A 14,804-nucleotide genomic window follows, 5' to 3' on the forward strand; every position below is an offset into this window, starting at 1 on the left:
TAGCGATGAAAATGAAAAATCAATTTATTAATAGAAATTAGTTACTGCGAAACCCATAACTATTTACTGTCCATATGGGATGAAGATCAACTTATGAATATTGTGTAGGGCTGATTTTACAGTACGATTGCAATCTATGAAAATAACTCATAGTGACACTTGTGACATACGGTAGTTTAAAAATGAAATAGTGTGTAAATTTAATGTGAAAAACATGTGATTTTTTTATTGATTATTATTATAGTAAATCTTGAATTTAATGTGTTATTATTTATCGCGTTACAAAATGAGTGAGGACAGTTCTCATGGTTCATTATTTATTCGAAATCTTTAACTTAGTTACGACATCTACAGCATTTACATCCAACAATATCCGATCCAGCATTTCATACCATTATCAAATGAACGGAAGAATTGTAACTGGCTTGAAAATTGGATAAAATTAAAGAAAGTAAGGATGGCGTGAATCTGGTAGTTTCTCAAAAACTAATGGAAATTTTTACTATTCAGATGCAAATTATTATATTCATTATTTATTCTGTATGACGTAATGGCATCATAACTGTCTAAAATATATAAAGACGAATGGTTGAACTTGTCTCAAATTGAATGTATTTTGGATATCGATTTGAAAAGGAGATTTTGTGGTCTTAGTATTTAAATTTCCTTAAGTTCTTTGGAACTGCTTTCGAAAAGATTTCAAAATACATTCATAACTGTTAAATAGATAAAAAAGTTGGTAACATTTCTACAAAAAACTATCTTCACACAGTGTATTGTATTTCAACCAAGTAATTACATTACTTTGTATTTCGCGTTAAAATCGATACAATATGATTAATTAGGAAAATATTACTTAACTAATAACAGATTGCAGCTTTTTTTCAATATAATGTATTTTTAAATTTTTGTATCAAATGTGCTTAGAATCTATCTACATAGTATTTGTTTTGACCATATCAATTAAATATAATATTTAAAAATAACTTTAAGCCATTAGACCTTCCGATAGGGATGTGAATAAAAATTAATAAATATAATAAATATTCTCTTCTATTAACTAATTTATTTGATATAATTTGTGTAATGGTAAACAAACATTAAAAAATAAAAACCTATTTATTATTCCGTAAAATATTACGTAAACACGAAAAAGTGTCTTAAAAAATCGTTAATTTTTTACTATGACCTATGAAAACGCGAATATTTTGAATCAAATTCAATGTTGTATTTTGTTATACTGAATCCAACATATAAAAAAAAATTATTTTAATTTACAAGCATGGGAAATAGAGTGTGAGAAGTATCTGCTTACGATTGTTAATCTCAGAATGAATATATTAAATAATCTTTATTTTTTTCAAAACCTTGATACCTAACCGTTCTCATTTGCACTTACAATGTATGCAATTCACCTGCCCTTCAAACATATCAGTTTTATTTAAATGACGTTTGAAAAAAATATTGATCTCTTAATTGCTTAACTACATAACAAACATATTTTGATGGTCACTTGAAATGATCTTCCCGCGATATGACAAACAAGTTTTCCAAAATATCTATGTTAGAAATTGTATAGACAAGTGTTCCAAAAGTATTTGTTGAATAATCTCGCTAGTTTGCAATTATTTGAATGGTAAAGTGCACAGTGACTGCGAGACAAAATTTATTATTATATACGTGGAATGAATTTGTCAGAAAAATTGTAAATACTGTTTTATGTAATACTTTATTTTTATTCTGTCAAAATCCACGTGTCTAATAGCATCCAGCCGTCAATTAGATTTATTATTACGTATCTTATATTCCTTGAAATGACTTCCCGTTGGTTATGATACAAAATTCTAGATAAAAGTAGACTGTAACAATAACTATTTTTTATCTGTCTAGGTGGATGACCATCATAAACTAATTTATACACAGAATTAAATTTATAATAGATTTACCTATTGGCAAGTTGTGTAATATAAATAAGCTTACAATAATGCTATTATTATGATGTCACTAGTTACGTAAGCAATATAAATATAAGGAAATACGATACGTGTGTTATTTATTTGCTAAAATCCCTTTAACACCACAATCTCAAAGACACTAACACCTCAAAAAAAATCCACACAAATTTTCAAATAATTTAATGACTACATGACACAACTGAGAGGTCTTACATACAGCCCTATTCGCACACATATGAATAGAAAGAATACATATTAGAAAGTTCCATCAACAACTTCGGTTTTGAGTTTGGACGCTAGAGCCCGTCGTAGTTGCATTGCGTCGGGGGGCGGGGCCGGGGCGGACCCAGCTAGCGCCGCTTGTGCCATACGAGCTGATTTGGGCCTTTGCGCTTTTTGTGAGATTTCACCGCCTGTTAAAGTATAAAGAATCTTTAAAATAAAAAATTTCTTCGATTTTTTTGGTACATAAAATTTAAATTCTGAATTATAAATAATGTTATAGAGAAAAGTAGCACAATTTGTAAACTACACAATAACAGTAGCGTTTCTTTATCACATGGTAATTTTATTAGAATGGGTCAGCCGTTTTACATTTTACAGAATTGAATTGGTTAGCTGAGATGGTTTCTGAATTAAGTGAAAATGATAAATCATGAGTGAATTTCCAATTTGTTTGGCGAGATATAATATTTTAAAATATGTAATCGGATAGTAATTTCCTGTCATTGTTACCTCCAAACGAAGTTTCGGTCTCAACTGCATCGAGCTGCTTTTCACGGACCTGCTTCTTTAGCGCTAACAACTTGTCGCGCTGTTGTTTTAGATATTCTTGGCGTGCTTTTAATTCTTCCTCAGATACCTGTGAACGAATGAATCAATTAATAATCAAATATAAAAAAAAAATTAATAGTTAAATTAGATTGAAGTTCACCTCGGTCTTTCTTGGCGCAGGTAAGGGAATAATACTCTGTTTAATTTTAGGTTTTTCCTCTTTCGGGGAATCTGCAAATGTAACACACTTCTCTTCTTTCTTCTCGAAACTATGAAGTTTGGATAAGAGTGTTTGTTTTTCTGCTATCACCTCTTCCGGGAGCACTGTTGGTTCATCCTTTACTTCGAAATCATCGAGCTGCAATCTACAGAAGAGAAAAAGTATAGGCAAGTATCATAATTGTTATAATTAATAATTTATTTATGTGCGAGTTACTTTTTTATTTCTATCATAACGTCATCATTATCCGGCCACTCCGCGCTTTCATCACTTCGCGACGAATCGAAGTCTTCAGTGTCGGTTGAGTATAAACTTGGCATAGCACCATATCTTTTCTCAATGAGCTCTAAAGCCTAAAACACACAAACTATTTTTATATTTTATATACCTAGTACAATAATATATTATTTTGTAAGTATTTTTATCACTTCATAAAACAACGTTCTCCACTGCGTCTCTCTTTCTGCAATAAACTCATTACCTACTCAAAAGCTACTGCAACGATTGTATTTCTGTTTTCGTCATAACTGTACTGTAAATAATCAAATTGTTTTTCTAATACCTGAAGTTGTAACTCAACATTCTTATGAGTCATCATTTTAACAAACATCTCATAGTCGTTAGCCGCCCAAATTTGTTCAAAGAGCCTTTTATGAAAATAAGTCGGGAGACCAGCGAGATCACGGGCCGATAGTCGACATGCTGCTTCAAACTGATCAGCTGAGATACCAATATCATCCATAAAGGAACCAAGCATTACGTCCACCTGGATTATTATTAAATATCAGGTAGGTATAAAATAGTTTAATAATTCATTAAAAGGACACTTCAAAGGTCTTACCAAATTTTTGTATTCGTCATGAATCTTTTTGTATTCAGGTCTATCGAGAACTTCCCCGTCGTCCGTTGGTTCAAATGCTTTCAAATAAAAAGATAGAAGATGCATCAAAAAACAAAGATAGAAAATGCAAGTACTTTGTCGCACCTCTGGTAAGTTCAATGGTTAGCGCTGTATGATTATGAAAGGACGGTGGGTTCGATGGAACAATGTGTTAAATACCTATTGTGAAATTAATAACTGATTCATAGGCATAGGTGTGACAATCTAGGATTTGAAAAGCAGATACGTTAAGGACAAAAATAAATATACTTACGAAGCGATTTTTCTTCTATAAATGTCTGTAGCGGAACATTCCACACTGGACCATGTAGAAATCCGACAAGGGAATCGAATACCCAAGCATTATTATCTAAGTTTTCCATACCGAAGACTTAACTAATAGCACAAAATATAACAGTAACGCTCTAAGGACCTAGGAAACTGCAGCTTGAAAATGCGAGGTAATTTTCACCTTGACATTTGAATGTTATTTGTATTTTGGTTGCTAAGTTACGTCCACGTTACGTCCTTTATTTCGCAGAGAGTATTCACGCGATAATGACGCGGTAGGTATAGTCGGTAACCACAGGTCGCAACAATACTATCATACAATGCAATTATCTGCTCGCCCGGATCCGATCGGTATTATCGTAAGTTTTGTAAAGTGGAGAAAATTCAATTAACCAAAAATCATTTAAATCCGTGCATACTGACCGATGAGCGAGTGGAGATGTGGCTCTACCACGGGCGTCTACCACGCATCGTGTGGGGCGCCAAAAATGCAGAACGCAAAAGATAACACCTATCAATTTCATTATTTATACAAGATGTATTTTGTTCATCTGGTTGGCATACCTATAGCAGAAATCACTAAAATATTCTAGGTTTAACCTTTGTCCAGCAGTGGACGTCCCACGGCTGAAACACGGTTTAAAAAATTATAAAATACCTATCTGAGAATTATTTGAATGCCTAGTTAAAGGGTCAATATAACGCGGCCGCCGCTGGCTGATAGTACCTATTATTACCTACCACATTAGTACCTACCCATTTTTCGTTAGGTATATATCAGTGTCTAAATAAAAAATCCTAGGTCTAAGAACCAAAACTAATAATAATTTATAACTTCTGATACTTGACTGGTACCATACAAAAAAAATGTGTGCGTGTACTAGAGTAGGTACACACGTAAGAAGTGAAACTTAGATATAAGAAAAAGTTGGCGCGTAACGCAAAAATGTCACGCCTACGGCGTAACGCAGAAATGTCACGCCTTTATTAATGATCTTCTTAACAATAATATTGTAACTATGTTCAAGAACCATGTATGCTTGCATTGTACCATGTATGTCTCGTCTTATTAAAAAATATTTTGCAAATTTTTAGCACTGGCTCGAATCTGCGCAGAGGTCTAAAATAACAATATACGGCGCTACAGTACCCCTCATAATCTCTTCCACAAAGAGTACTCCACATTTCCCAAATAATTTTTGTATGAAATATTAATTTAATTTTATGCTTTAAATAACTATGCATAAAAAAATATTTTGTAGATTAGCACTCCGTACTTTAGAGGTATTTTTAAACTTCTTAACATCTGTCAATAAACCATCAAAGTCAATATGACAGGTGTCATTTTCCGTTTGTTATTGATTACATTGTTTTGATTTTGTTCTGAAAATTGGTACCTATATTGACTTGTTAAATTTAAAATTATGTATTGGGCGAAAATTAAAATACCATATAATATAATGTAGTTACTTGAAATACAAGTGCATTCTTCCCTAGTTCTAAAAGTAGTCAATTCAACGTGGTTTCCCCTGAAAATGTGTTCAGACCTCGGTTCAGACAATGAAAATCATGCTGAAAATGTCAATGGCTTTCGTATCTCACTTAAAGTCGAAAGACGAAATGTAGCCCCGCTCTCTCAACGTTATACTATATCCTATAAGAACAAGGAACGAAATTCATCTTGGCCTATAAAGTCATTGTTCCTTGCTATATTATTTAATATTATAGGTTTTAGTTATGTTCGTATAAGTTTAACTACATCCCTGGTTATTTTTATTGTAATAGCTTTTTTGATATTCTTTTGGGTAACACACACCGTTAAGGAAGGTACGTTTTTTTTACTTGAAACTTGATTAAGTATAATTTAATTTATGTATTTATTTTGTACACATGCATTATTGTTTTCAGAAAGTGTATTAGTGATACCCACTGTGTGTATTCAAAGCTCTGTCAAGTTTGTAGTTGGTAGCGAGGATAACTACATTCCGTGGTCTAATATTGATGATATCATTATAAATGAAGTTGTGAAAATGGTAGGTATAACTATTTTATATTTATTATTTACTGATCTTTATTGTAATGTTACAAGTGCGTTGAGTTAGATGTACAATATGAAAAGTTGTGTTTGGAGGCGAGATAGCCTGTGTGTCCATACTTTCTTTAATTCAATAATACCACATGTTTGTATTTTTTTTAATGTAGTTGTGTAAAAATTATTAAAATTGTATGTGACTGATCATATTTTTTCTACAGTGGGCATACAACTGACTTTTTGATTATGTCACCTGTAATTGTATTTCAAATTTCTATATTAAAGGGCCGATTTTTCAATCCATAGTTAAAACTATAAACAACAAACAAGCTCAATAAAGTGTTACACAATATAATATTTAAATGTCAAGAAATACAATATTATTAAAAAAAATTATAATTGTATGTTTTCAGAATCGAGTTTTATTCTTTCTTACAATTCTAGTCAAAACCAACGAAGGAGAAGGAGGAACTAAATTATTACCATTATTTAAAGTAAGTGAGAATTTTCCGTGTAGATTTGCCTTATACGGTATGCCTCTTCGTTAAGAATAAATGAATTTAATTAAAAAACATTCTAGTTAGTAGTGGAACAAGGCAAAAGATTTAGGCATTGTATTATGAACATTGTATGCTCAGAAAGTCAAAACACAAAATAGGTAGTCATAATTGCTGAATGTTAGTAGTGCAATAAAAACAACATGGTTGAACTGTCTAACAACCGCCTGAAATCTAAAAATTAAAATACTCTACTGGAATATTTTTACATGCATCATATTCTCTTTATATTTATCATATCTAATATCTATGCTAATATTATAAAGCTGAATAGTTTGTTTGTATGAACGCGCTAATCTCAGGAACTACTGGTCCGATTTGAAAAATTCTTTCGGTGTTAGATAGCCCATTTATCGAGGAAGGCTACAACCAACAGGAGTGGAGCCACGGGGGTGAAACCGCGCGGAGCAGCTAGTTTATCATATAACTAATATAATGTTGTGTTAATTATGTTTCAGTACACAAAACCAAGGTTGATGATGTTACAAGTGATATATAATCAGATGCAAACTCTGCTTTTGGAGTCGAGAAATAAATTCACAGGGTCCGGTGATTCTTCGTCAATAGTGTTGTAAATAGTTTCACATTATAATGTTATATCATTCCAAAGATATGTTTGTGTATTGTTTTTCTTTATTATTAATAAATGATAGACAATATGTTTCTCTTATTTCTCTCCTATAGTGAAGTCAGGGGTGAAACTTCTGCAAAATAAACCTAATATGAATCTATGAATTAATGTAATACAATTAAGACATAATATTATGTCTTCATCGGATTATTATTGATTTTGCTGTACACTCCCCTATTTGCATTTTATTTTTGATATTGTAACCACGCTAAGTGTTTTAAATTGTCCTGGGGTGTACAATACAGAATTTTTCGTTAATTCATTCACGTTTATTTATAAAAGTATTATTAAAGTACTTTTTGTGTATTACCTATGTCAAATGTATCAGGCTCTCAGGATTGTCTAAAAAAACATTCTGCTTTCTTTTGAATAACTATATTAATTAGTTAGTTGCATGATATTATATTCAATTATTCAATATAAAAGAAAAAAAAAACAATGGAAAGAAACGAGTAAATTATAAACCCAGCCAGTTTATAATATTATAATATAATGTATTCTAAGGTGCGCGAATGCTTGTGTTTGCCTATTTTTATAATCTCTATGCATCGTACACTTCGCACCTTTTTCGAACTTATTATTTCGTCAATATCGTTATTCGTTATATGCCATATAGGTATGCGCATTAGAGTAAGTTCTATATTTCATTCATTGATTAACGCACTTTTAAAAGCACATAATATATAATCGTGAATAATAATCGTAATCTTGTAGGATAATAATTGAGAGAGCCACGTATTATGCAAGCAGGTATCTATTATAAGGGAATCCATCCTAGTTCTATTTCCGTTTTGCCCGACGCGTACCTAAATGACAAAGATTTCAAAGAGGCTATGTAGTATTACGTGACGTTCTATTATTCAAAGGTAACTTTTAACCTTAACTTTTAATGATGTAATTTTTATTTTTAGCTCTTATATTTGGGTCATTAAATGGCTAAACAATAAGGGAATCGTATACCGCTAAAAAGTATATAATAAATTGCTTAGCCTTCTGAGTGTTGTGGCCTGTGGTTAATTATTATTATATGAGTGAATGTAATAATGTCGGTTTCGTAACATGAGTTCGAATCGCAAAGACTCCGATGGCTCGGCCATGTAGAAAGAATGGGGGAAGATCGAGCAGCTAAACGAGCGTATCTGGGACGGCCATCTGGACGCCGTCGGGTTGGGCGTCCTAGGTACCGCTGGAAAGACGAAATCGCCAAAGACCTGCGCACCCTCCAAATCGAAAACTGGCACGAGATGGCGCAGGATAGAGTAAAATGGAGGCTCTTATTATCGGAGGCCAAGACTCACTTTGGGTCCCTGCGCCACTCCAGTAAGTAAGTAAGAGTGAATGTAATTACATCAAAAGAGATCATATGAATAGGTACAGGCGGAAACTACTATAAAATATAATTATATCCCCCATCCCCATGATGTTTTGTTTGCTTATTATCAAATTTAATCAAAATTGTTTGTGGTTTTGGTGAAACATGTTTTTATTGTCACTCCTATGGATTTACCCATAGGAGTAACAATAAAAATATGTTTTTACCTTGACTTGAGTAATAATATCTACGAAAATATAGCGTTTAGTTCCCTAAAGACATCATTTTTATTCGTAGCAGTAGTGAGTAGTCACTGTACGGATTTCCACAAACAAAACGCTGCAATTTGGTGTAGGTAGCCCAATTTGTTCTGAGCTTGTTTCTCGCACTGAATATTGCCAAAACAGGACTGGCGCTCGCACGGTCCATTGGATTCCCGTAACGCCCGTAACGATATGTACGTACTATGTTGCCGTTGGTGCAATTACGGAGCTCCAATCCAAATGAACACCTCCATATTTCGCTCACGATTTCTTTATTGAAATATTATATTTGGCATTTCTATTTCCATGTTCTCATGTATGTTGCTATTGTTTTGTAAAAGAAGAAAAAAGCACCGTGTAACAGACATGCGCTGCTATTTTAAGACTACCTAGCTATAAACTATCTTTGCACCGAAGTTCATTCAAATCCGTTGAACCGTTTTGGTTTAAATAGGTAGGCACTAGTATATTATTTACTGTAAAACTTAACATTATCCGTCGCCTCTAGGATAAACGTGATCTATATTAAATTTCGTATAAGAAACAGTAGCAGACGTCGCTCATGAAAATTTAATGTATCACGTGTGAGTAGGATAAAGGTGCGTAATATGAACCGATTTAAGAACCCTTATTCTAAATGTAAAAGGACGTCGCGTAAACTTACTAAAACTTACACGTCTAAATTGTTTCATATAATGTTTAAGAAAATGTTTTATTAATAGGCGTAGGTCTTTCTATATTATACCTACGATTCAACTACAATATAAGCATCTTAATATCTAAAGTTGAAAGGAAAATCCTATTTTACCTTAATTTAGGATGAAATGTTATGAATTTATCTGCAAGAAATACCTACTTAGATAAACTTCAACCAAAAACGTCGTTCGTTCGTAGCTTACTCGTAGAGGATGTTTTTATTTTTAATATCTAATCAAAATCAAAAATAGGAATCTAATCTATACATACATACATATTATAATAAATCTGTAGAAGGGTCAATTCTGTACATTGAAAAAAATGAAAAAATAAATAGGAGGGGGTGTTATTGGATCGATACCTACCAAACCCAAATATGAGATTAAAATTTTTTTTTGTCTGTCTGTCTGTATGTGCAGACATCACGTGAAAACTAACGGTTCGATTTCGATGAAACTTGGTATAATTATATTGGTATATAATATATATATATACTGGACGTAATATAGGATCATTTTTATCTTGGAAAAATACGTGGAAAAAAAAATTAATTTTTCGGTTTTATCCATAGACGTTGTTCTGTAGAACCGCGAACACACGTTGCGTTACCCGCAGTGGATTCTTTTTTTTATAAGATAGGTATCTTAACTATCTTACTTGACTTCTGAGCTGTGGAAAAAAATAAAGAAAAGATAACAATCAGTTATTTTAGGCCGTAGAATGAAGTTGACATATTGTATATTATCTTCGAAAGGGCGGATTTTATTAAGGAGGATACGCTGTTTGCATTGCAAAAAGCTGTACCTGTAAACTGCTGATTGATTGCGCTGTCTTCACGCACACAATCTATATGCAAATTTTGTAGCGGTGCGATTTTTTCGGGTCTCATCCTTATTATGTTAATCTAGGTCAACTGTAATATCCGATGGGAGCGCCCTAAAGGGAATGTTCTTCACGGTTGTATCGGCTGAAAGATTATGGAACGGTACACCCTCAAGTGGAATAGAAAATTGTCTGCTACAAAATTGTTATTAGAAGTAGTAATGATCCAATATAATTATGATAAGAGTCTATTTCGATTTAAGATTTTCATATATTAGAAAAAGTAGGTACGTACTCCTATTTTATAACGCGATGGAGGCTAATTACATTACCTAGTTACCTAATACTTTTGTATTTTATGTTACACTACAAAATATGAGATTCCTACATTGTATGAATACCTAGGTATGCTGCATTTTAGCCGCCTTATTGGACCCATAAGGATATCTACCAATGTTCTGATGATTAAACCTATCAACGAAGTTGTGAATAAAATGGGGGGTTGTATTTCCTTATTTACCTTTATTACGTCGCACATTGCCAGTGAACGTACCTTTGCAACTAAGTCCCCGAAAATCATTACCTTCCCAACAACAGAGTCTCGTTACAATCAGAAATAAAGACACGTTACAAAAGTTTCCCGCTAACCAAAGTTTCTTCCCTGGGGTTATTACTTTGACAGTTCGCTTTAAGTTAAGACCTTATAAATAGGGTTCCCCGTGGAAGAAATAGCGAGATTACCGAGTGTTTTTCATGATTGTAAAAGGTCCCTTCAGGAGCTGTATGAGTTGGTAAACTATTTCACCTGTTACAGTTATAATATTGAGCGCGAATTGTTTTGATATTTTACTATTTAGTAAAGGCTGTGGTAGAGGTTTAAATGAGTAGGTAGGTATATAGAAGTATGGTAGATCAATTTGTAATTTTCATATTGTATTTAATAATCTCAGGTAAAGAGAATAACGGATTCTTTCATTACATCTTACTTATCTAAGAATTATAACACTGTTAGAGTACCTACATGTGGGACATGGGCGGAAAAACCTGAGAATATACTTACAAAAAAATGTAGGTATTGATACATTGAGTATGACGATAAGGTATATACCTACTTCGTATGGCAATGTCACGCGTCGTAAATGAGTGCTAAAAGTTACAAACAAATATACATTAGCTTATAAATATAACCTAAAGTGAATATTTTATTATAGGTATGTATATAATGGACATATAAAATACGCCGCTAATAAATTAAACACAATATTTTATGCCGTAACTTGGTTAAAACTTTAAATATCATATTTTTAAATAAGTGTAATAAAAGTTATACTCGGCTGCAGTGCGGCAACCCCGAGGGAAATCACTAGCTTCAGTAATTATATGTTTTGTCTCCGCGGCAGTTCTTTTGATGCGGCCTGACGACTAAGCAATTCTCTGGATTGTTAATATTTTAACCTTGTTACTTTATAAATATTCTATAAAAATGGTTCAATGTACAAAAGAAGTTGAGTCTATATATTCCAAGAATCGTATTCGTTCACTTATTTATAGCCAGATAATATAATCGTTGACAGTAGGTACTTTTAGAGCAGGCTTTTGGTAAATTTAAAGCATTTCATTTAGGTATGCACGAGTCTAATTACCTAGTACTTAGAATACATTTACTTACGCTTTATTCAATTAATATGAAAAACCTGGTGGGTAATTGATTAAAATACAAGTATTTAATCATAATGTTACAAAAATAAAACACACAATTTATAATATTCAATACAATTTTATTTATATAATTGCAATACATTTTAAATACGTTATTATTTCACTTAATATAAATTCAACCACAAGAAACAAACCCAATCAAAAATAAGCTTTAATTAAAATTAGTGACAGTTATCATAGAAATTAGTTAGTTATTCTTTTTGGGCATGAGCGTTGATCGGCGCGAGGGCGAAAATTCCAATTCAGCACTAGGTTGCTTTTTAGCCGTTTCAATTTTGTCAGCATATTTGAATCGCATATTGCCTGAATTCATACTATTTGAAGCAGATGCTATAATGGAAGCTACCGTGTTAGCTGGGTGCGGCAATTCCGGAATTTGCGAGACGTAATAATTTCGAAGTTCCTGCCTTTCATCTACATGTTCAATATCACTTACGTTTGTTTCCATGGTGGTTGAGGTGGCATCATCGCTCGGGAGCGTGGAATTGCACATCGTTTCGAGTGTGGAATCGAGTGGGCCATCCCGATTTTGATAGTACGAGAAGCGCAGATGTGAATAGTCATCAATAAAGAATTCGCCGCCACCTGATAAAGTCGATTCGTTAGATGTCTTAACATTTTTATGACTCATTTTTAATGTTGTTATCGGATAGCTACTGTGACAGGTCTTTATTGGGATGACTAAGTTTATTCTCTTCTACCCGCTCGAGATTTATGAAATGGAATTATTTGAACACAGATAATATTTTACCCAATAATAATTTTGTACAGATTATTAAATTTATAAGGACGACGAAAGTATGACGTTTTGTACACAGAAAATAATAAAAAATTAAGCAGATACTCATTTTATTGACAGAGGAATTTTTTTTTACCCCGATTTATCTACACAAAGACGCAAAATACTTGAAATCTACTAAAAATCATCATGCATGATCGTCACACGGAATAAGTCGGAAATCTCATGACAATTGATAAAACCTCACACCTGCAGTTCGTGTTACAGTAACTACAGGACTTAGGAAACTTTATTTTTTCTTTTTCATCTTTTTAGATTCGTCGACGAGTTTACAATTATATAATGTATTTGAATTACGTTTTTTGTACCTACGTATATCAAAATTTCAGATCCCTCACGATGTAATGGGACGAAGTGTGAACTATAGTTGTAAACATTTTGAAAATTTCAGTTTCATTTACCTTAATAATTGAGAAGATTTTGGCTTATTATTTATTTAGCCATATCTACTGAAACAGTACCATCCGACCAACCATATCAAATGTATACAGATATTATTTTATACATAAGGTAACGGCACCAGTGGTGGACAAGCATCCAGTAATGGACAAAATAAATATTAAATTTAAATAATAAGACAAAAATTAACGTTATGTAATTTTGCAATACTTAAAATAAAAGTTTGGTTCATAAGCTATCAAAATACGACACTTCATCTTATTCGGTCAAAATGTTTGAAGATGGCATAACTTTGTGTTTAGTTACTGCGACTCGTTTCTAAGAAATCCGTTTTTACTAAGGAAATTCTTAAGGAAGTGAGGACACAATTTTGTTTTTAAGAATTTTTGTATAAATCTTAGCAAAATTTGATATTACTTTTATTTATAGTAGATAAGTGCACGAAATATTACACTATTTAGTATCATGATAGGTTATGTTGTTTAAATAAAATTCTTCAGTGTCCATAACTGGATTTAATTCTATGGGTATGTCCATTTATGGACATATGTCGAAAATAAACTTTTTTTAAAGATATTAATTACATGCGCTTTTCTGTATTTTATTTTATTTCTGATTAATAATATACCTATGACGACCATTTCAAACATAGGGTCGCAATATTGTATAACAATTGTCCATGACTGGATTTGCTTTGGTTCCTATAATGGACATTTATATTTATTGTTAAAATTACACTCCCCGGCAAATTAATAATGCAATATTGCAATCAATTCCCTTAATAATGGGGATAAAGTAACAAAAGCCATGGAAGGATTTGAAGCGCCATGAATAATTGTGCACAAATAAACTATCAGTTAAAAGTCCTCAGGTCTGCTCAATGGGTGCAACAACATAATATCTAGATTTATACATGAAGAATACATTTTAGAACAATGGGTCAGTATGTGCTGTGTGACTCGCGTTCTCGACTTCATTCTCTATCTCTGCGTGGAGAAGTCGCATACGTACTCATGCGTGTTGTTACTTGTAACGCATCTATCATAGAGAGTTCTCTGATGAACTGTTTGGATCGCTGTCTGCTAAATTCCACCACCATACAGCACACACGCTTAAATTTCATCCACACCATCTTGACAACAGTTTATAAGAAGCTTTTTGCCTCGTGCTACAATTTGGAATCCATTTATCCATATCGATGGACCGATCAGATTAAGGCTGCTGGCAGATTCAGATAGGCGATTCACTTCACGAGTGTAGCAGAATGCCAGGAAACAGAGAGATATGGCGGAACATCGTGAAGCGGGTAACATCTACCCCCCAAACCTCATGTTGACCATGTTCGCTCTGTCTAGAGTAATACGACGAAGAAGGAGAGGTCGCAAAATGGTGGCATTATGTGTGGCAGTACGTTGTGTGTTTGCGGTGTGCGGTGCGGTGGCGTTATGTGATTT

At 32.8% G+C, this 14,804-nt stretch overlaps 3 protein-coding genes across 3 annotated transcripts; 1 reads left to right on the forward strand and 2 right to left on the reverse strand.

The window, feature by feature from the left end:
* Positions 1-2,120: 2,120 nt before the first annotated feature.
* Positions 2,121-4,454, reverse strand: LOC123699719 (cilia- and flagella-associated protein 36). Its single transcript, XM_045646733.1, has 7 exons — positions 4,104-4,454; positions 3,791-3,867; positions 3,512-3,715; positions 3,166-3,302; positions 2,890-3,094; positions 2,691-2,817; positions 2,121-2,368 (listed from the first exon to the last, which is right to left on the reverse strand). Exons 1-7 carry the CDS (start codon positions 4,210-4,212, stop codon positions 2,211-2,213), a joined length of 1,017 nt encoding a protein of 338 aa, XP_045502689.1. The 5' UTR covers positions 4,213-4,454; the 3' UTR covers positions 2,121-2,210.
* Positions 4,455-5,470: 1,016 nt separating this feature from the next.
* Positions 5,471-7,368, forward strand: LOC123699668. The gene is made up of 4 exons (XM_045646671.1): positions 5,471-5,947; positions 6,029-6,153; positions 6,566-6,646; positions 7,168-7,368. The coding sequence occupies exons 1-4, from the start codon at positions 5,656-5,658 to the stop codon at positions 7,282-7,284; spliced, it is 615 nt and encodes a 204-aa protein (XP_045502627.1). The 5' UTR covers positions 5,471-5,655; the 3' UTR covers positions 7,285-7,368.
* A 4,828-nt stretch (positions 7,369-12,196) lies between these two features.
* LOC123699860 lies at positions 12,197-12,854 on the reverse strand. The gene has a single exon (XM_045646902.1). It carries the CDS (start codon positions 12,781-12,783, stop codon positions 12,340-12,342), a length of 444 nt encoding a protein of 147 aa, XP_045502858.1. The 5' UTR covers positions 12,784-12,854; the 3' UTR covers positions 12,197-12,339.
* Positions 12,855-14,804: the final 1,950 nt, after the last annotated feature.

The sequence above is a fragment of the Colias croceus genome, chromosome 18, assembly GCF_905220415.1.
Source record: "Colias croceus chromosome 18, ilColCroc2.1".
NCBI classification, from domain to species: domain Eukaryota; kingdom Metazoa; phylum Arthropoda; class Insecta; order Lepidoptera; family Pieridae; genus Colias; species Colias croceus.